Source organism: Physella acuta, unplaced genomic scaffold, assembly GCF_028476545.2.
Source record: "Physella acuta isolate Inbredline_101_S28 unplaced genomic scaffold, ASM2847654v3 ptg001447l, whole genome shotgun sequence".
Taxonomy (NCBI): Eukaryota; Metazoa; Mollusca; class Gastropoda; family Physidae; genus Physella; species Physella acuta.
In genome coordinates, this window is record NW_026732962.1 from 39,128 (window position 1) to 60,190 (window position 21,063).

The 21,063-nt window shown below is 34.1% G+C and overlaps 1 protein-coding gene and 1 long non-coding RNA gene across 2 annotated transcripts; one reads left to right on the forward strand and one right to left on the reverse strand.

Moving 5' to 3' along the window:
* Positions 1-4,354: 4,354 nt before the first annotated feature.
* LOC131927928 (uncharacterized) lies at positions 4,355-7,665 on the forward strand. The gene is made up of 3 exons (XR_009383718.1): positions 4,355-4,635; positions 4,765-4,909; positions 5,396-7,665. It is a non-coding gene; the product is annotated as an uncharacterized LOC131927928 (long non-coding RNA).
* Positions 7,666-14,394: 6,729 nt separating this feature from the next.
* LOC131927922 (serine/threonine-protein phosphatase 6 regulatory ankyrin repeat subunit B-like) lies at positions 14,395-17,991 on the reverse strand. Its single transcript, XM_059283797.1, has 2 exons — positions 15,440-17,991; positions 14,395-14,830 (listed from the first exon to the last, which is right to left on the reverse strand). The coding sequence occupies exons 1-2, from the start codon at positions 17,989-17,991 to the stop codon at positions 14,395-14,397; spliced, it is 2,988 nt and encodes a 995-aa protein (XP_059139780.1).
* Positions 17,992-21,063: the final 3,072 nt, after the last annotated feature.

The following is a 21,063-nucleotide window of genomic DNA, read 5'->3' on the forward strand; positions in this document are numbered from 1 at the left end:
CCCCCTTATCATCTCCCTAGAGCTATAGAACCCGAGTTGGGATCCGTACCATCTCTCGACGTTCGAGATAACACCGGTCACTATGCACCCATGCGTTGCACACCCGATAATTGACCGCTATAGATCATCCCGTTGTCTCAGGGCTAACGATCGTGTCATACCCCGCTCGAGCTAACGTACGGCCACACGGCACTCCCGCCGCGTTTCACACCTAACAACTGACCACCACAGGTCTCTACGCTGCTCGCGTCTAACTATCCGGCCCAGGCGATAATAAGTCCCTAAGGTCATCGGAATCGTTTCTGACGTCCACCTGCAGATCATGAGTCATGATCCAACCGTGACGTCCAGCGGCATGCCCGGACTCTACTTTAGACATAAATCACCTCGGGTGTCTTCCCAGCATTACGTGTCACTCATGCACCTGCATAGAACTCGCAGCCCTTAACGACCAGAGTGAGCCAATAACATTTAATTAAATTTTAGATATCCCCGGCCTGCTCATCCCCAATATCTTAGATTAACCCCTTGGGTTTCTGTAACTAGTCCTAGTCACCTAAACCCCTTTAATAAGCACCCAAGTTACCATTTTACTTAAAAATAAACAATATAGTACCAGCCAACATGCTTACTTAAGAATCAACAATTTGGTACCAGCCAACATATATATATACACGTATGATCAAAACCACCCCGAAAGCCTCTCCTTACACCAGCCTTACACACATTTTGACATTCCAACACACCAGTTGCACAGCTACAAGCCTAACACGCGAGACCACTGAGGCATCGCAAAAGAACGTTTTCTAACTTTTCTAAGAAAATCCGAACAAAGGAAGTGCGCTTCTATGGTGTCTTTTATTATGCTAGCTTACGTATTTGCGCTTCCTTGTTACGACAACAAAGAGACAAAAACATCAGTGGCGGAACTAAAAAAAAAAGGGCCATTCTGCAAACAAAAATGTTGTGCCATAATATATATGTATATATATATATATATATAATTATATATATATATATATATATATATATATATATATATATATATATATATATATATATATATATATATATATATGGTTTGAACGTTTGCCTTTCTTTCACACTACAACTTAGCGTGTGTTAGCTACTGTAGAAGATCACTACTGTAATAGATCTGTTTTCTTTTTTTCCAAAACCACTATCATATCTTGTTGTTGGGGCGCTAGCTTGTACACACTACCTCAGCACGCCCTGGTTTATGCTGATGGTGAAATAAACACCCTTCGGCGACGGCCTTGGTGTTAGAGGCGTCACGGGACTCTTGGGACACCACGGTATATAAAAATAATAAAAGTGAATTGCGGTGACACCGTTCACAAAATCGCCATTAATCTTTGGGAATATTTCTGGGGAGGCTTCTGCGCTAAAAACATTTTTAAATTTTGCAAGGGCGGCCCCACGGGAGGGTGCAATTTTTCTTAATGTACGGTATAGAAAAATAAAAGTCGATTTTGGTTTGACACCGTTCATCCGATAGCCATGAGACTTTGGGGAGTTGATAACAACACTCTGGGGAAGAGTTCTGAAAAAAAAAACCTTTTAAATATCGGGTGCAATTTTTTCTCTATATAAGGTATATAAAAATAAAAGACGATTGCGGTTCGATACATTTATCCGAGTGCCATAAAACTATAGGGAGTTGATGAATAATCCCGAGAAGGATTCTGGGGTGAGAGGGGGGAGGGGGTAGGGGCGCGATTTAATTTTGCATGGGCGGCCCCCGGCAGGATGCTATTTGGCGCCCTGGTCTTTCCGATGAGCGCTATGGCTACTACGTTCGGTGTAAACAGTGTGATAGACAATTGATAAGGTGGGGCGTTACAAGCGCCCACTTAATTCAATCATGGTAGGGAGCCATGTAATATGTTTTATTTTAATAATCAGAAAAATTATGCAGGGTTAGATTATTAACTGTGATGTTTCTTTTTGTCCGTAAAAAAATGTTCTTCACTTTGCGAATAATGCAATCATCATCTATTTTTAGACAATCCAATCAGAAATTGAGATCGAGGATCTAATAATAGACCACTAGTAACGCTTACCTATTGCTTCAGTCACACAGATGTTTGAAAAAACGTCAAATAATTACTTTACGTGTTAAAGAAAAAATCCTGTTCATTTGTGTCACTTTTCGAATGAGGCAATCTGCATCATTGTTAACAGGGTGCTATTTGGCACTCTGGGTTATCCTATGAGCACGATGGTGCCTGTTAGGTTTAAGGAGCCAGGGGCCGTACGCGGCGCCCAAGCGATAGTGTAATCGGGGAAGGGGGGCTCCTGACAGCGCCCCTCTACGTCCCTGGCACATGGGCGGTAAACGGAGAGTGTTCTACTCATTATTTTGGTGAGTGATTAACGTACACTCAAGGTTATCATGCGGTAGTGTAGGAAAACCACCCGAGTCCCGATATCAATGCATTGTGTACATTTAAATAACTCACTTTTTAAAAAACAAGGTCACGAGTCTAAGAATATATGATTGGTAACGCACTGATGAAGGCCTTAAATATTTCGTCGGACTTTCTTCAATTCCCGCGGCAGCGCGAGGGGACGGGTACGCTAGTGTATATATATATATATATATATATATATATATATATATATATATATATATATATATATATATATATATTTAGTTATTTATTTATTTATTTATATATATATATATCTAATATATAAAGCTCAATTCTGTATGTAAAATGTAATAAGTTTGTCGTTGTCATAATTCGATGGATTTAAGTGTTAGATTATTATCGTGCTCATAGTCTAAATTTATGAGTTAAAAAATTACTATTGAAAGTGTTGGGAAATAATTTTCATTTTCAAACTGATAGTAATAATTGTTCATTAAACACAATTTTAAAAAATTATCATCTTTTACAAAAATTCTAATTATGTCTGAAAATTATTTATATTTAGTCCTTTAGCACTTACTCCCCTTTGATAAATTAGGAAAACACAATTACTTCCCTTTATAAAACATTGCATTAGTGGAAAAGAATTTACTTTTTATTACTTTTTTTGGTGTTGGGAAAAAAATAATTACATAATTAGCGGGAATTGATCAAGTGCAAATGTTGTAGGTATTTTACGGTTAAGCTTGGAGTATTATTATTGTTCATTAGATTGAAACAGGCGCGTCCGCCGGCGCCCCACCAGGGTTCAATTTGGCGCTCTGGGCTATCCTGTGAGCGCTATGGTGCATAATTTCGCTTTAAACAGTGCAATAGAGTATGGATAAGAAAGGTTACTATAGTCTTTAAGTGAATCGAATCCGGGCGTCCTCTGGAGCCCAGACAGGGTGCTATTTGGGGCCCCGGGCCTCCCGTGTTCGGTTTGGCGCCTGATCGTTTAAGTAAGTGCAAAGGACTATGAATAAGTTGGGGTACTAAAGTCGTTTATCTAGCCCCGGGCTAGACTGTGAGCACTTTGCGTTTATGTTCGCGTTAGTGTTTTCTTTGTGTTTAGGTTGGGTTTGCGTTAGTGGTTGCGTTTTGATTTGGTTCGTTTTTGTTCTTTTTTTTCGTTTTCGTTTGTGTTTTTTTCTTTGGGTTTGTATTTGTGTTTGTGGTTGGTTTTGCGTTTAGATTTGGTTTGTTTACGTTTGCTTTTTTATTTGTTTTTTTCTTTGGGTTTGTGTTTGTGGTTAGTTTTGCGTTTGGATTTGGTTTGTTTTCATTTGCTTTTTCGTTTTTTTTTCTTTGTGTTCGTATCGGTGTTTGTGGTTGTGGTTGGGTTTGTTGTTAGGTTTTTGTTTTCGTTTGTATTTGTAATTGTGTTAGCGTTATGTTTGCGTTTTGTTGTTTAGGTTTTGGTTGGTTGTGGTTTGGGTGGGCAATGCCGGGTTTATGATGATTAATAAACACACAGGTAATGGTCTTTAATAGAAAGGTTTTTCACAGAATCCAGAGTAGGGCCTGGCCGGGACGGCTAGTATATATATATATATATATATATATATATATATATATATATATATATATATATATATATATATATATATATATATATATATATATATATATATATATATATATATATATATATATATATATATATATACATATATATATATATATATATATATATACATATATATATATACATACATACATATATATATGTATATATATATATATATATATATATATATATATATATATATATATATATATATATATATATGTATATATATATATATATATATATTATTCCTATTTTATATCACGGTTATTCAAATATATATGGAACGACGTGGCCTATATATCTCTATTTATATTTATATTGATATTACAGGGAGCATTGAACTACATGAAATACGTAAATAAACTACCCTTTAAAACGTGACGGTTTATGGGGCAAGTGAGCTAGAGCTCACCTGTTTTTGTGACCTCGGCATATGAAGGGATAAGGTGATAAGCACGATGACCAGCGATCTCTGACGTGATTTAGGTACCCATCAGAGCTGGAAAGATTCGTTTATATTACACTGTATTGAATCCGGATTCGAACACTTGACTTTCGAGTTAGCAGTCTAGCACACTACCATTAGGGTCATTGAAATTGAAGACGTCATAAATGGATGACCCCTAAGTAAAACATGCTTTCTACTTGGATATTGCATTATACATAATATATTTTTAAAAAATAACTAATACGCAGGTATAATAACTAACATATATTTAATTTACTTTAAAGTTTTTTTTTTTATTTTCTACGTAGATTAACCTTAAACTTTATGAGATCAGTCTTCGTAAAAAAGTAACTTAAGCGGATGACCTTGAGTTTACATACATCTTTGTTCTCAGCGAGTCTTCATCCCGTCATAAATACTGTTTCTACTTTCTTCTTTTATAGTTTATGTCAGGTATTTCTATTTTATAGCTTCATGTTACTAAATTAGGGTTTATAAATCTTTGTATATTTTCGACCATTGTTTTTATTACATAGTTATTGCTCTACCGTGTCCTATTTGTTAAAAATATCGATAATTAAAACAGTTTATAACTAGAACAGTAAATTTAAAACAATTAAGTGTTATTTTTAATAGTATGTGTACATTGAGCAGCAAGCAGCAAGCTTTAGAAAAAAAACGGCAAATCAGAAGAGAGATACAAATATTAACTCACACTACTCTATACTCAGAACACTTATGTTATACAATTAATATTAATGTTTTTGTTTGTGCGTTTTTGTATTAAAATAATATCACTTTTCTAATTCCATTAAAAACTTTATTTTTATCTGAACTATATTTAAATTTTATGATTGCTCAACTGTTTAAAAAAGACTTAAAGAATATAAGTTAATTGCGCCAATAGTTTGACTAATGATTATCTTTCGATTATTTCAGATTCTACAACAGCTTTATCTCCACACAAACGAAAATCTAAACTGCGAAAAGTTTAAAATTTAATTTGAATACGGTATACATTCACACATTTTGATAATTTAATTTCCTGCGATTGTCATTTTTGGATTATATTATATTTTTTTTTATGTTTTGCTTAAAATTGAATAGAAATCAGTGTCTACTTGCTTGTTAAAATACGTGAAAAAATCAATGGCATTTCTAAATTTAGAAATATTAGGGTTTGTTTTAGAAACAGCTGTGGATTACTTAGGTAAAGCTTCTACGGTTGCTACTACAATTGCTATATTTTACCCTCCTGCTGCACCAGTTGCTGGTGTGTTAAAACTAGCAACAGGAAGCTGCTCATTAGTTTTTAAAATCCACAAGGGTGAAGATATGTTGAGTATAAGCAAGACAGTAGCCGAGCTTTTATTACCACGCGCATTAACAGCACTCAAAGGAAAACCAATTTTAGAATCTATCGTGAAATGCGGTAAAATAATAAAAAGCTGTAATTCGGCAAAAAATATTTGCATTGTCATCTATCAAGGAGATCGCAACATATTCAATGTCTTAATATTACTAAACATCAATCACGGTATTTATAAAGGGATTGCCGATTTCAAAAAGTGTGAATCTTCAAATGACAAAGCGCAATCAATTTCATTGAAAAAAGAAGGTGAAACATGCCCTAAAGATGATGAAAAGAAATAGTGTCCCCATGATTGATTTAATATATCAATTAGATTTTTTGAGAAGTCCACTTGCAATATGCTTGCTAATTCAACTTTTAAAAAAAGGTTATCATTATATCATTATATGCTGGTTGTTTGAGTGTGAACTGCATTCTCTTACCAGTTTGTTGTTTTAAAAGATATATTTTAAAATTAATCATTTAACTGTTAATAAACATATGAACGTGATTTCAGGTTTTGCAACACATTGTATTTTAAATTAGTTTTGAGGCTGAACCAAAAGTAATAACATTGTTGGGGTATATGAATTTGATATGTTTATCTTACATGAGTGAATTTTATTCATTTATATTTTTACTATCTCGTATACAGAATATAAAGACAATATTTGAAAAGCGCAAAGAAAATTTAAAACTTAAAATCTTTATCTAAAAGAAGAAAAGGGGGCTTTCTGTTTCTTTAAGTTTCGATGTTTATACCTCGTATGTTGGAATGATTAGTATGTACGTAATGTATACATGTAGACTAGTAATATTTCATACTTCTACATATATTATAGATCTTTATGGTAAATTATAATCAGGAGATATAAAACAGTAAGCCACTAAGCCTATTATAAGCACATGGAGCTCATTTATATTTATGAATTTTACACTACAGTGTAGGCCAGTCATAACATTCTAGTAGGCTACAATCATACTAGTATGACTAGCAGTAGTGTACTGAATGGCTAGGCTTTTGTTTTCAAAATATTTTCATGAGGCTCATTGTATTTTTGTTTTGGGAGCTTCCAGCAAAAGACAGTTCAGTCCAACGACTTTACCACACCATTAAGACCACAGACAAGAGTGTCATTAAGGAATAAGGGAGTAGAACATGTCGGGACCTTTTTCTGTGTTCTGTACAGTAAAATGAAGATCTAAGACGTGTTCCCATTGAATACCATGTCGAAAACCATAAAGAAAATATACTTTTGTGTGTGTTTTTGTATGACAATTATAAAAATAATTACTATAATGATTGCCATGGACTTAGCTAAAACCTGTTACAGTTCCTTACTGTTTTGTAATTTTTTTTTATTTTTTGGAAAAGAATGTTTTACATTCCTGACGGTTCTTATCAGTACCAATACATATTTGAGACAATAAAAATTAACAAAACATTATATTTTCTTCGACGTACATTTTAAGTATCCCGAAAGCAATATAATAACACATTGTTAAAGACAAAACTTCATTCAGAACTTAATTCCGTAAATAAAGGGTTAACGCACACACGAAGGCAAACATAATCATCAGCTCAAATATCAACATAATAGAATATATATAAATACATAAGGACAAACGTAAACACAACCCCGATTGAAAACAATAACAAAACAATTGACAAAAGCAAATGTAATCGCGAACATAAACATAAAGCTAAATGCAAACATAAACGCAAACAATAATGAAAAAGGAAACACAAACGACAAAAAGAATCAAATGATAAAAACATAAAATCAAACATAAACAAAATAAACGATCTCCCCTAAACTTTCTCGAATATTCTTTATAAAAAAACAGGGGATGGGAACTCGGGATATAGACATGAATTTTAATCCATTTTAAATTCTTAAACTTTTTAAAATAGAATAAAATGTCGTAGAAAAAAGAATTGTGCACCTGGGCACGCCAAATAAAACGTGCATAATAGTGCGGAATATTATTAGTACTTTATAAATTTACATTCGTTTTTTGAGAAATTTGACAGAAGGTAGAGAATTAGATCTTTTACATACATGTAAAATTTCATTTATCTATCTGAAATAGTACTCAAGTTAAAGGCTTTTTAAAAATTCAAAGTAGAAAAAGTACCACTTCCGGTGATCGGAAATCGCTCAAAAGTTGATTATGATATGATTATGATAAAATACTTATATATGAAATTTCATCAACCTAGCTGTAACGGTACTTAAGTTATCGTGTTTACTCACAGACACTCACACACACACAGACATACGGACAGAATTGCAGAGTCCAGTTTTTACGACTCGATAACTCATAAAATGCCATAATGTTTATATATTTGTATTTATAATTTTTGCCTGATTAAAATAAGTCCTTTATACTCCGGATGTGATGAAGGACTGAGGAGTAAAACGGCGAAAACTTTGATGTTATTTTTGTGCACGATTACAATACTTTCTCTATACTTCGTATATACGAGAAAGTAAAAAATAGTAACGAAAACAAAACCAAAAGCGTAAACGTAAACATAGACAATGCTAATGCATACATAATCACAAAACACAACGTAAACGTATGGGGCATTTAGTAACGGCTTCTAAACTGTTATTGATTAAAGATAATATTTAGTAAACGGTTCATCTAATGTATACAATAAATAAAAGTTATTATTTTAAAACAAAACTGTGTGTTTACCTATATCAATGCACATAATCAATGCATGCTAATTATAACGTATTTGTCCAAATTAAAAACTAACTAAAAGGGTGTAATTTTTTATTGGTTTTTATCATGATATATAACTCACAACAATTAAAATTACAACAGATAAAATATAGGCCTACACATTCATTCATTTTATTTTGTTTTAGAAAATTATAGAATTTTCATTGGTTTGATAAATTGCGATATTGTTAGGCTTATTGGTATTAGGGAGGTCGAATAACGAACAATCAATGCGTTTATACATCACATCCAAGAGCGTCTGGAAGGTAGTGTGGGTAAAAAAAATAAAAATAAAAAAAAATAGTTTTAGAAAACTTTGTCATGCATAAAAAATAAATATGCCATTGGTAACGCAATGATGACATTCTTTAAACATAGTGCGCCAGTCCAGTGGCGTCGCTAGGTCAGGTGTCACCCCACCACGGTAGGTGACTGACTTATTCCATATTCAACTTAATTTTTATTTCCTCCTCAAATGATGCAGTTGGTATACTCCCACCCCCCTCACGCCGCTGTTAGGGTGATAGCTTAAAAATGTGCAAAAAATATTGAGCAAAAATAATATAAATAATGTTTATACAGAGTCGGTTATTGATATAGCTGCGTTTTCTCTATAGTGAGTATATAGTTAGCATGTATACGTCATGGTGTCATACCTACCCCTTCCCTACCTTGTCTGGATCATCAATTTCTACTCAAAATATTTTTTGTTGCTCCTATTAATTTTCAATTGAACTAGAGAAAAGAATTTTTTTCCAAATATATTTTAACTTTTTCGTGTGTGTTGGTGTAACCCCTGTAAATGGTGTCGACCATTGCGGTCTGCACCCTACGCCCCCGCCTCTCTTCAGCCTTCCTTCTGAGAGCTCAGCAACGAGCGCGAAGGCTGACAGTGACAGTTACTCTAACTTATAATAAATGGTATGTACGTCGTGCAGTAGAGCGTATAAAAAAATAATCTCTGTACTCAAAAAATCAATTGCTGACATACTGACATTGGCCTGTGACCATCTATATAGTCAGGTTGAACTTAAATTAAAAACCGAATACGACATCTGATGCATGCGCAAAAATGTTTGGAATTTCCAGCCTGGCTTCTACTTCCTTCTATAATAAAAGCCGTGAATTATGCACACCTGCAATTTGAAACACGACCTTCCCAGATAGCAACCACGGTACGCTTTTAAGTTTCAACAGTGTGCAATAGACACGCATGATCGATATGTTCCACTGAATACCAGCATAGATTTGCAGTCGTTGGTTAAAAGCACGTATTCTAAAAGGATCATTTGGACTGTCTTTATAATATTTTATTTAAGTTTATGTTAAAAATTCGATATGACAGCTCCATTCGTTGTACATAACATAGACACATTTTGTAAGTGTTCACGATATGACATGTTTAAAAAAATTAACTAAACTTCAGGTTATGATACTGATATAAATTTACTATTACTTATAGTGACTATAAACATTAAATGTACCTTTGTATGATCGTGCTGCACAGGGTTATAGTTTTACCCTGGTTTTTGATGTTACTCCGGGTTGTTGTGCTACACTGGGTTGTAGTGATAAATCAGTTGTAGTTCTATGCAGGGTTATAGTTCTTCACTGGGTTATAGTTGTACACATGGTTGTAGTTCTACAACAGGTTGTAGTGTTAGATCGGTGTGTAGCGCTTCATTTATGGCTGAATTTTTTCAATGTAATAATTTACATATATGCATCGAATTATTACCATTTAGACTACAGCTGTAAAAGTGTTGAGGTTTTGAGAAAGTTTGATGAGATTTGTACTCAAGGTTAGTTTTTTTCCAAACTAGCAGACATTAAATTTTGTTTCCTTCCTGCTTGAAGTTCACATGCAAACTCCTGTCACTTTGATTGCAAGCAATAACAGAATACAATCAATCTTTGAATATTGCAAAGTTGCATTAAAATATGTTTGGTACTTATACAACAAATTAAATGGCAGCTAAGATATTTGTAATCTGTAAGAATGGAAACACTGCTGAATGTGATTTCATTAACAAATGCTAATGTTAATTCATTTGAAGACATTGTGTATTATTTAATGAGTGCATCCTTATTGATTTCACTTTATTATGTTCAATTGGTTTCTTAAGGGAGATTTTCTTTACTAAAAAGTGCCTTACATTATAGCAGCTGAATGGTCATTCAGTTCTTATGAAAATAGGTATTGGTTTATACATTATGTATTATCAGTTGCAATAATCTTATGCATTTTATATTTAAATGTTATTGGTTGAATCAGGACAAGCTAAATCAAACATAATTCAAACAACACAACCAACTTGTTTTGAACATTTGTTTTAATATAAAAATCACCATGTTTTAATTTAATCACTACAAAGATAATAAACCTGGCCCTATTTAAAACAAAATTGTAAAATGGTTTTAAAAAATAATTATTTGTATGTAAATAAATAAATAAAACACAGATTTAAAAAACAAAAAAAAAATTAAATTTCTAAGATCAATTTTTTTGGTCTGACTGAAAAATTCTAAAAATTTCTCAATGGATATCTCCTAGTTCAAGCGATAGGTTGTCCTGTTATTCAACTCTCAGTATATTTTCAGCAGGAAGGGCCTAAATGTTGGAAAACCGCAGCTAAAAATTACTTAGTAAATTTTTTTTTTGTTAAATTATTTATAAAAAATGTTTGCATCATACGTTAACTTTCTTTTATGTGCTGTTTTATAGCTCCTTGATAATTACTATTATGGCAAAAAATGTATGTGTGTATGTATACTAGTTTTTTTTTTTTGGCAAATTTTTTCGTCAATTTTCAAATGTCTGGGTGATACTGCCCCCTTAAATGTATTTTTTGTTATTATAATACATTGTTCAACAGAAAGGCTTGTTAGTTGTATATATTTTATTTAAAATCAACTAGAATTTTAAAAAATGCACCTTTATTTAATAACGCGATCGTATACACACTATTGAAATACATTGAATGTTTATATAATAAACCGGTAGTGATCTCCCCTAAATTTTCTCGAATATTTTTATATAAAATAACAGGGGATGGGAACTCGGTCCATTTTAAATACTTAAAGTTTTAAAAATAGAATAAAATCTCGTAGACAAAAGAATTGCACACCAAGTGAACGCTAAATACAAAAGTGCATAATAGTGCGCAATATTATTAGTATTTTAAAATTTACTTTAGTTTTTTGAGAAATCGGAAGTAGCGTAAATTACTACTTCCGGTCAACGGAAATGACTCAAAATCTAACAGAAGGTAGAGCATTAGATCTTTTACTTACATGTGAAATTTCGTTTATCTATCTGAAATAGTACTCAAGTTATAGGCTTTTGAAAATTTCAAAGTAGGAAAAGTACCATTTCCGGTTATCAGAAATCACTCAAAAGTTGATACGGATCTACGATTTTGATAAAATACTTATATATGAAATTTCATCAACCTAGCTGTAGCGGTACTCAAGTTATCGTGTTTACAAACACACACACAGACACACAGACAGACACACAGACATACGGACAAGATTGCAAAATTATTTTTTTCCGTATCAGTGAGATGTAAAACGTCGAGATTTGTAAAAATCTCTTTTTTTTTGCACGATTACAAGACTTTCTCTATACTTCGTATATACGAGAAAGTAAAAATGCATATATGTTATTTTTGGTAACGAAGCATAAGAAGTTGTGTGATGATTTTAAAAAAAATGAAGTCATTTTTAAAAGTATAACTTTTAACAATAATAAGAATACAAATGTAATGACAATTATACTGTAGAAAACAAAAACATGTGGCTTCCATTAATAAAAGATGGACACAATACATTTTTTGTTTACAATTCGTTGATGTATAAATTTAATACGCTTTAAAATTTTCTAAAATATCCATATCTGTGTTTTAAAATGTTAATTGTTATTCTGATAAATAAAATTTAATTTATAATTTGTATACATCGAAACAAACGCAAATCAATATCAACTAATCCTATCTGCTTAAATGAAAACCCCGTTTAGCTTTATCACTCTAAGTTGTTTTTCGTGTCCTTTTAATTTGTCATACAGTTAAAACATATCAACATAATTTTACATTTCATAAAAGTTCAACTCAAAGTATATGAAGGAATTATTAATACTAATAGTTTCGCTGTCTGTGTATCTATCTATCTGACAAGAACGCTCTAGAGAAAACACAAGCAAAATAAAAACATGCACAGTAATTCGAAAAACGAAGTATGACGTCGCCACATTTAGCATCTCAAGCCGGAGAGTGCACACAGTAATATGACGTCATTGATTATCGAGTAAACATTGAATACAAAGGAAATTTTGTCTAATCTAAATGGTTTGCGTGAAGATTTTCGTGCATACAATTCTTCGGGTAGGGGCAAAGCCCCACCCCTCTCCGCGTAAGAACGTCTGAGCCCCCCTCCCCAACTCAAAAGAAATTTCTTCATCGATACTCTATAATAAAATTACCGCCTAATTAATGTGTCTAATCTAAAAAGTGGTTTTCTTGCAATTTCTTTAATGCAATTCTTCGGGTAGTGGCTAAGCGCGACACCAGTGTTTCTTTCAGACTTTTTCCTCCCCGGAGAGGGGTGGGGGGTACTTGAAATTTTCGGGGGCGGGGGTAGAATATTCGGGGAGGGGGCGGACACTGGAAAAAGTATATAATTATATTTCGTTGAATGGGACGGTAGACATGTTTTTTTAGGGGGGGGTGGGGGGGGGGGTGGGGTGTGTGTGGGGGGGGGGGGGGCTGGGGGATGGGATGGTTTTAATTTAGACTTTTTCCTCCCCGGAGAGGGGTGGGGGGTACTTGAAATTTTCGGTGGCGGGGGTAGAATTTTCGGGGAGGGGAGCGGACACTGGAAAAAGTATATAATTATATTTCGTTGAATGGGACGGTAGAAATTTTTTTGGGGGAGGGGGGGTGGGGGGAGGGGTATGGTGTGTGTGTGGGGGGGGGTGGTGTGTGTGTGGGGGGTGGGGTGTGTGTGGGGTGGGGGGGGTGGTTTGTGTGTGGGGTGGGGTGGGGTGGTTTTAGTTTAGACTTTTTCCTCCACGGAGAGGGGTGGGGTACTTGAAATTTTCGGGGGCGGGGGTGTGTGTGTGGGGGGGGGGGGTGGGTTGGTTTTAGTTTAGAGAAAAGAGACAGCACTATCAGGTGTGTTGGGGGTGGAGGGGCGGTGTGTGTGTGGGGGGGGGGTGGGGGGGTGGGGGTGGTGTGTGGGTGGTGGGTGGGGGGGTGGGGGTGGGGGTGTTGGGGGGGGGGTGAGTTGGTTTTAGTTTAGAGAAAAGAGACAGCACTATCAGCCTAGCGCCCGTTGTATCCTTCCTCAACGGGCCATTTTTCTCGTTGATTTAGAATAATGTAAAAGTAATCACATTTTTTTTCAGGAAGCGTGTACAAGAAATTAGAAATTGTAAATGAATGTTAATTATGTTGTGTTTTTTTTCAAAATACGTTTAAAAATATTGATCCAAAAATATCCTTCAATGATGCAAAAAAAAAAATTAAATTAAAGTTCAAAAAGTAATTAAGCAAAGGCTTCTAAATCTCAAATAAAAATGTGTTATACTATTCAATGATATATAAATAGTAATATTCTGGTAATATTTCAAAATTTAATTGATCACAACCAGATACATATAAAATAAAACATAATTAAGTATTCAATTCAAAGCTACCGATTAAGTAATATCCTGATTTCAGTGCAAACAATAATTTAGAAAAAACTGCTAAATCTAAAATAAAACATATTAAGTACTCAGCTCAAGTCTACAGAAAGAAATATTCTGATTTTACAGTATATTAATAAGTCATGTAAGCAAATAAAATGATTAACCAGGTTTTTGACCAATGGGCCAATAATAGATCAAAGGCCGTGGATTAGGTAGTTTTTCATACTGATCTGGATCAAAACATAGAGCTATATTGCCCCACTCGGCAACCGGTAATGTTGATGCTTTTACTTGGAACATTAACATCCGCTTTAATGCTGGTGGAAGTTTAGTTTCCTGTAGTTTGACTTCCCTCTCTCGTCCATACCCCAATAACGTAGACACGGCAATGAATGCTAGCTTAACTAGCGGCCACGGCTGTTGGGATGCCAGTTCTAAAAGTGAATGTATCTCGTCGTCAATGTAAAGGATTGAACTACAAGTTGATGTTGGTCTTGGGTATAAGGTGTTGATAAAGACAAGATCGGCATTATTTATAAACCCAATAGCAAAGAAATATTTAATGCAATCGTAGTTTCTTACGTTGATTGCGAGACTAATAAAAGAAACATCATTTTGGTTTTGCAATGATGATACAGGTACAACACCATTGCAGAAAAAAAATCTTATTAACTCACTATTTAGATTTTGTATTAAACTTTTCATGCTATACAATTTTGATTTTGATTTCTTCAAAGGGTTGCAAGCGTTCAATACAAGTTGTCTGTGTGATTCTTCAATTATCGGGTTGATCCCTTTTTTTAATAATATGTTTATATATTCGTTCTTATAATTTTTATTCAACTCTAGCACGCGTACCAAAACAGATCGACTTTTACAGTCCATTAAATCAAGATTTGGACTGCGTTTTATCAATTCGTAAAACAATATCTTTAATTTTGGTTCCAATGAAAGCATTAGTGCCGTTTCTCCGTCGTCGTTTTGTGCGTTTATACTGGCCCCATTCGATAAGAGCAAATTAAATAATTCTTTCTTGTATTGTGTGCAACTCATTGATTTAGGTGGATTTCTTCTTGAAACCGGAAATTTAGCTGCATACAACAATGCAGTATTTCCATCTTTACATTTTATATTTACGCTTGCACCCGAATTTACTAAAAGTTTTGCAATTTCCAAATCTTGATTAGTTACAGCAATATATAACGCTGTTTCTCTGCTGTGAGAAATTACATCTAGATCAATCCCATGATCTATTAATATCTGAACAACTTCTTCATTGTTATTTATGACTGCAAAATGAAGAGCTGTCATGCCGTTACAGTTTATATGATTAAGATGTGCACCTTTATCAATGAGTAATTTAGAATTTTCTTTCTTATTGCAATAAAATAAAGGCGTCTCGCCGGATGTTAATTGCATATTTATATCCAGACCAGACATAAGAATACGCTCAAAGTTCGATGCACTGCTGTGTGCAGCTGCAAGGTGTACAACAGACATTCCTTTGTTATTTATTTTAGTTAAATCCGCGTTATGTTGCAGTAAAACCTCAACTGCATTTTCTGAAGCATATTGTAATGCTATAAATAAAGCTGTATCGCCATTAAAATCTGTTTCATTTATATCTGACCCCAGTTTTAATAATGATTGTATGTTGGCGATTTGATTATATTTCGAAGCTATAATCAATGGAGTTTCATCTATTCCATTTTTCATATGAACAAGATTAGGTTTCAATACGGCGTCGATTTTATCAGAACTCAAAGGATTTTGAGGATTTAAAGTCGGAATTTTTTTACAAAAACATGCACCATTTTTATTTTCGTTTTCCTTTTGAAATACTAAACTGTATTTAATTATCATTTCGAAGATAGTTGTGTTAGGATACCTCGCTGCCTTATGCAACAAGTTGTTTTCGTCTTCATCTAGTGCCCAAACATCGGCCCCAGCATTCAATAACATTTCAACAATATTCTCTGCACCAGACTCCACGGCAATCATCAAGGCTGTGTTTCCCCATATGTCAGAGACTGTGAGAGAGGACTTTGCCTCAAGTAACATCGATACAATTATTTCTAATTTAAGCTCAGCAGCTAACATTAACGCTGTTCTACCTTGACTGTTTCTCACGTTAACCCCGGCAGAATGGCGCAGTAGTACAGAAACTGCGTCTTTGTTTTCCTTTTCTACAGCAATATGAAGTGCTGTGCTTTCATAGAAATCTACTGAGTCAACGTTAGCACCTTTCAGTAACAATACATCAATTATTTCCGCCAATATTTTCTTTGTGTTTTCACTATTACATTCACACTTTTCATCATCAACATAGGTGAGTACATACATAGGGGATACATGTGTTCGTTTTTTTCTATCTGGTTTGTATTTCACATTGCATAATGATTCAATATGTTCGATAGATACCGCTCTTAACAAAGCTGGCGCTAAACCGTCGTCACTGTAGTTGACATCGGCTCCCGCTTCTAGAAGTAACTTAATTAGTGCCGCATTACCATGATCGATTGCAATCATAAGAAGAGGTAAATTATCTTCATAATAACTATTATAATAATCCTGTTCTGATTCCAATGTTTGTTTATCGCATGTTTTCATTTTACAACCATTTCGCAACAAATTGTTTACTATTTCAACACTATTCATCTCCACAGCAAGTCTTAAAACAGTTTTATTGCTTGTCCCACAACAGGCATTAACATCAGCGCCGTTGCTGATTAAAAGACTAGCTATTGAAGGATTATTTGACAATATCGCCTTCATCAAAGGACTCTCGCCTTTATTATCAATACAGTTGACATTTGCTTTCGATTTCAAAAGGAATGTAACGATCGAAACGTTGCAAGCTTCAACATGTCTTGAAAGTATTGAACATCTGTTCGTGTCCACTTCATCGACGAATGCTCCCGCCTTGATGAAGTTTTGCAGGTATTTTTCATCCAAGTTTGTATCCAGTGCAATAGAGAAACACGATTTTTCCTTTTTGTTCAAAGCCCTTGGGTCCGCTCCACATTTTAGTAGCAGTTTAGCAATTTCTGGTTGGTCTTTGGAAGCAATATGTAAAGCCGTGTTTTTTTCTTTATCTGAGGCATTAATATCAATCTTTGTGCCCAGTAAACATTTCAAGATGTCATCGTGTTTTAACCTTACGGCTATTATCAACAACGTCTCTTCTGAATCGTTTGTTATATTAATATTATCATGAAGACATTGGATAAGATGCACAATAAAATCAGTATTTGTAAAATCGGAATCCTTAAAATCACGAAGACAAACCTGGAAACCCCTTGCAAGTAGATCTTTGAAGACATCGAAATTTGAATTTCTCAGAGACAAAACGAGAGGTGAAACGTAACGAACAAAACCTACATCAAATATCGAAGCGATAGTTTTAGATTTTGTGTCACCTTCAATAACAACGTCAAGAAACCCATGGGAATGGGCCATAACGACAGCGTCCCAGCCGCCGTCGCAAGAAAATCTAGCACCTGATTGGATGAGGATTCTGACAATGTCACTTAAACCTTTCCTTACTGCCAATGTTAGGGCTGTGCATGGGGGTTCCCTCGAAAAGACCGACACATGAACATTAGCTCCTTGCTGAATTAAACTTTGTACCGCCGCAGCGTTATTGGATTCTACAGCGGTCATCAGCACAGTCCTGCCAAATTTGTCAAACTTATTTAAATCTACAGTTTGTATAGTATTTCCTCTGCGAAAATTGCGATGCGGGTTTCGATACATTCTATTTTTTTTTTAACAAAATGTTACACTTAACGTTAAAAAAAAATCTTTATTAATGAGGAACGCTTTTTGTCTTGGTTGTATCTGAAAAATAAAAACAAGGAAAGATTATGTAAAACCAATGAAAGGAAATACAAAAAAGTACTCATGCACTCACTCATTTTATAGTCTTTATTAAGTTACCGGCTGTAAAGAATGCCATACTAACTAAACTTTAGGTTGACTAATCAGATTGTTTACATACTATTCGTATGGTATTGTAATTAGATTGATTTTTAAAGCCCATTTAAAGGCAATACACGACAATTGAAAATGTACACATTTTTAAACCTTTGTAGCTTTGCTGTCATAAAAGATATATAAAATCTTATTTTAGATTTATTTCCTTTTCATATTCAAAACGATAGCTAGAATGTTTTTTTAATGAAATGTATAACATAAACATAAACAAAAATATGTACTTATAATATAATGCTTAATGTATGTGGAATGTTGCACGTTTAATAAATGACAAAGGTTCTAAGCTTTGGATATTGAATTTTGAATTCTGAGTAAAAATGCAAATTTGAGAAAAAAAAAAGAAAAGAATGTTAACAGTAAAACACATCATTTTCTGTGTCGAAGAGCCAATTGACAAATAAAATATGTGCTGATTATTGTTGAAATGTTTAGATAGTTTTTTTTTTCTAAAGAAGCAAAACATATAATAACAGATAATTAATTAATGACTATTACATATTATTAAATATGTTATTAATCGAGCGTTTTTCACAGAACAACCATCATTAAACCAGTTCTGTTTGTTAGCCGCTCGTCTCACATACATATAATGTCTATGACTACTTAGATTGTACCTTAAACAAGTTTATAGCCTCATGAACATAACCTACAACCCTTTCCGCCGTTGCAAATGTTAATTCAACAGCGATGGCGCTTCCGTGTAGTTAGGGTCAAGTGCTAGTAAAATCTATACGGGGCAAAGGGCTTACACATTAAAACATGTGTTGTTTAAATTCCGATGTAAAGTCCGATGTATCCGTTCAAGACTAAACAAAACGAAGTAACACAGAGGCGTAGCGAGAGGGGCGGGAGGCGGAGGGTACATATAATCCCGGGCGCCGACCCTATGGGGCGCAAAATGGGTTGAAAAAAAAATAAAAGCTGCAGTTTTTCATTACAAAAATTTAAAAATATATATATAAGAGGGCGCCAAATTGAAAGTTTGTCCCGGGTAAAATACGCCTCTGATGTAACAAGACTAAAATACCGGCCGTTGATTGACAAGCAAGCAGACGATGAAAGGGGTGTTGGGATTGGTAAATTCGTCAAAGTGAAAGATATGTTCATTTCGCATTGTTTAAGCTTATAAAACGTACCTAACAGTATTTAATATTGTTCCAATGACAATTATCAGTGCATTTCTTGACAATTTATCAAATCCATCTAATTGGAATTTTAAATGGAAGTAATTTTGTATTAAAATTCAAAGTTAATGATCATCAATTATATTTTATAATTAAAACCCTTACCTTAAAACCAAATTATTGATAACAAAACATGGCTTCCAGTAAACTAAAGCCCTTCCTGGTTGCTGAGTCAGACAATATGGCTGACGGTAAATCAATCGCAAGAAGGTAAATGGGTTAAAGTTTTCACCGCACGGTGGTGACATATGTGTATTACGCTTTGTATCAAATGCAGTCGTTATAATGTATTCAATAGGATAACGTAAAACGATGCAATTGTATTAACCGGTTTATGGTCCGTATGGTGAGGATTTTAAAAGAAAAGATTATATATCTTTATATATATATATATATATATATATATATATATATATATATATATATATATATATATATATATATATATATATATGTATAGACTCTGTTTTTCGCTTTTGAAGAGATTTATAGACACATTTGTATAATATTCGTTAGTACCATTATAAAAATATTGAATGCCATTTCAACTACCTTTAGTATACAGTTAAGTACAAAGAGCTCGATGTTTAAACTGTAAGGAGAACAAAGCTTTAACACATTTTACAAATATTTAATATTGAGTTATAAAAGTCTGATTTGAAAGACACAAGATATATAATATATATATATATATATATATATATATATATATATATATATATATATATATATATATATATATATATATATATATATATATATGAGTGTGTAAACACATATTGTTTTCAAGCGTGCGGCATCAAAACGGCCAATGACAAAACGGCCCCGTCAATACGACCCCGACAAATCGGCCCCGACATAAGAGCCCCGTCAAATTGACCCCGTCAAAATGGCTAGCGACATATGGCCCCTTCATAAAGGCTACCGATTATTGGCTCCCGTCATTTAGGCTCCCGACCAATAAGCTCCTGTTATATAGGCTCCCGACAAAAGGGCTCCGTTCAATAAGGCTCCTGATAAATAGGCTCATATCATTTTGTCTCCCGACATATGGGCTCCCGTCATTTAGTTTTTTCCACAAAACGGCGCCCCGTCCTTACGACTCCCGACAAATAGGCTCCCGCCATTTAGTTTCTCCACAAAACGGCCCCCGTCATTACGACTCCCGACAAACAGGCTAGCGTCATTTTGGCTCACGGCAAAAAGGCTCCTGTCAATTTGGCTCCAGACAAAATGACCACTGACAACACCGTTTCTATAGAGATTAAATCTCCCGGCAAAGCGGTCACATTGAATATGACACCTGCCAGTGGGACCCCTTTATCAATATTCTTTAGAGTTAGCTTATCCAACACTCTTAAGTAATACAACGTATGGATCTCTTGTTCGGCAGGCCTTATTTTTATATTAGTTTATCTATTATAAAATATAGTATGTTTTATTTCAAGGGTCCTCTATCTATGACTTCCATAATTGAGTCAGTTATAGGCTGTTCCAACAAAGTGTGTGGGGAGAAGGGTCAACGCTGTACCTTCCTACCAGCAGTATGCTTGTAGGTTATCAAAACAAAATGTAGTTATCCTGTAACCATCATGTATATCGTACATTTTCACTTCTGTGCTCGCTTTTATGCAACAGATCTTTACTG

Coding starts and splice junctions, on each gene's coding strand:
- LOC131927922 (XM_059283797.1), bottom strand. CDS start 17,991: ATGTATCGAAACCCGCATCGCAATTTTCGCAGAGGAAATACTATACAA. Junction 14,831..15,439: donor TCTCACAGCAGAGAAACAGC/GTTATATATTGC, acceptor TTCTTTTATTAG/TCTCGCAATCAACGTAAGAA.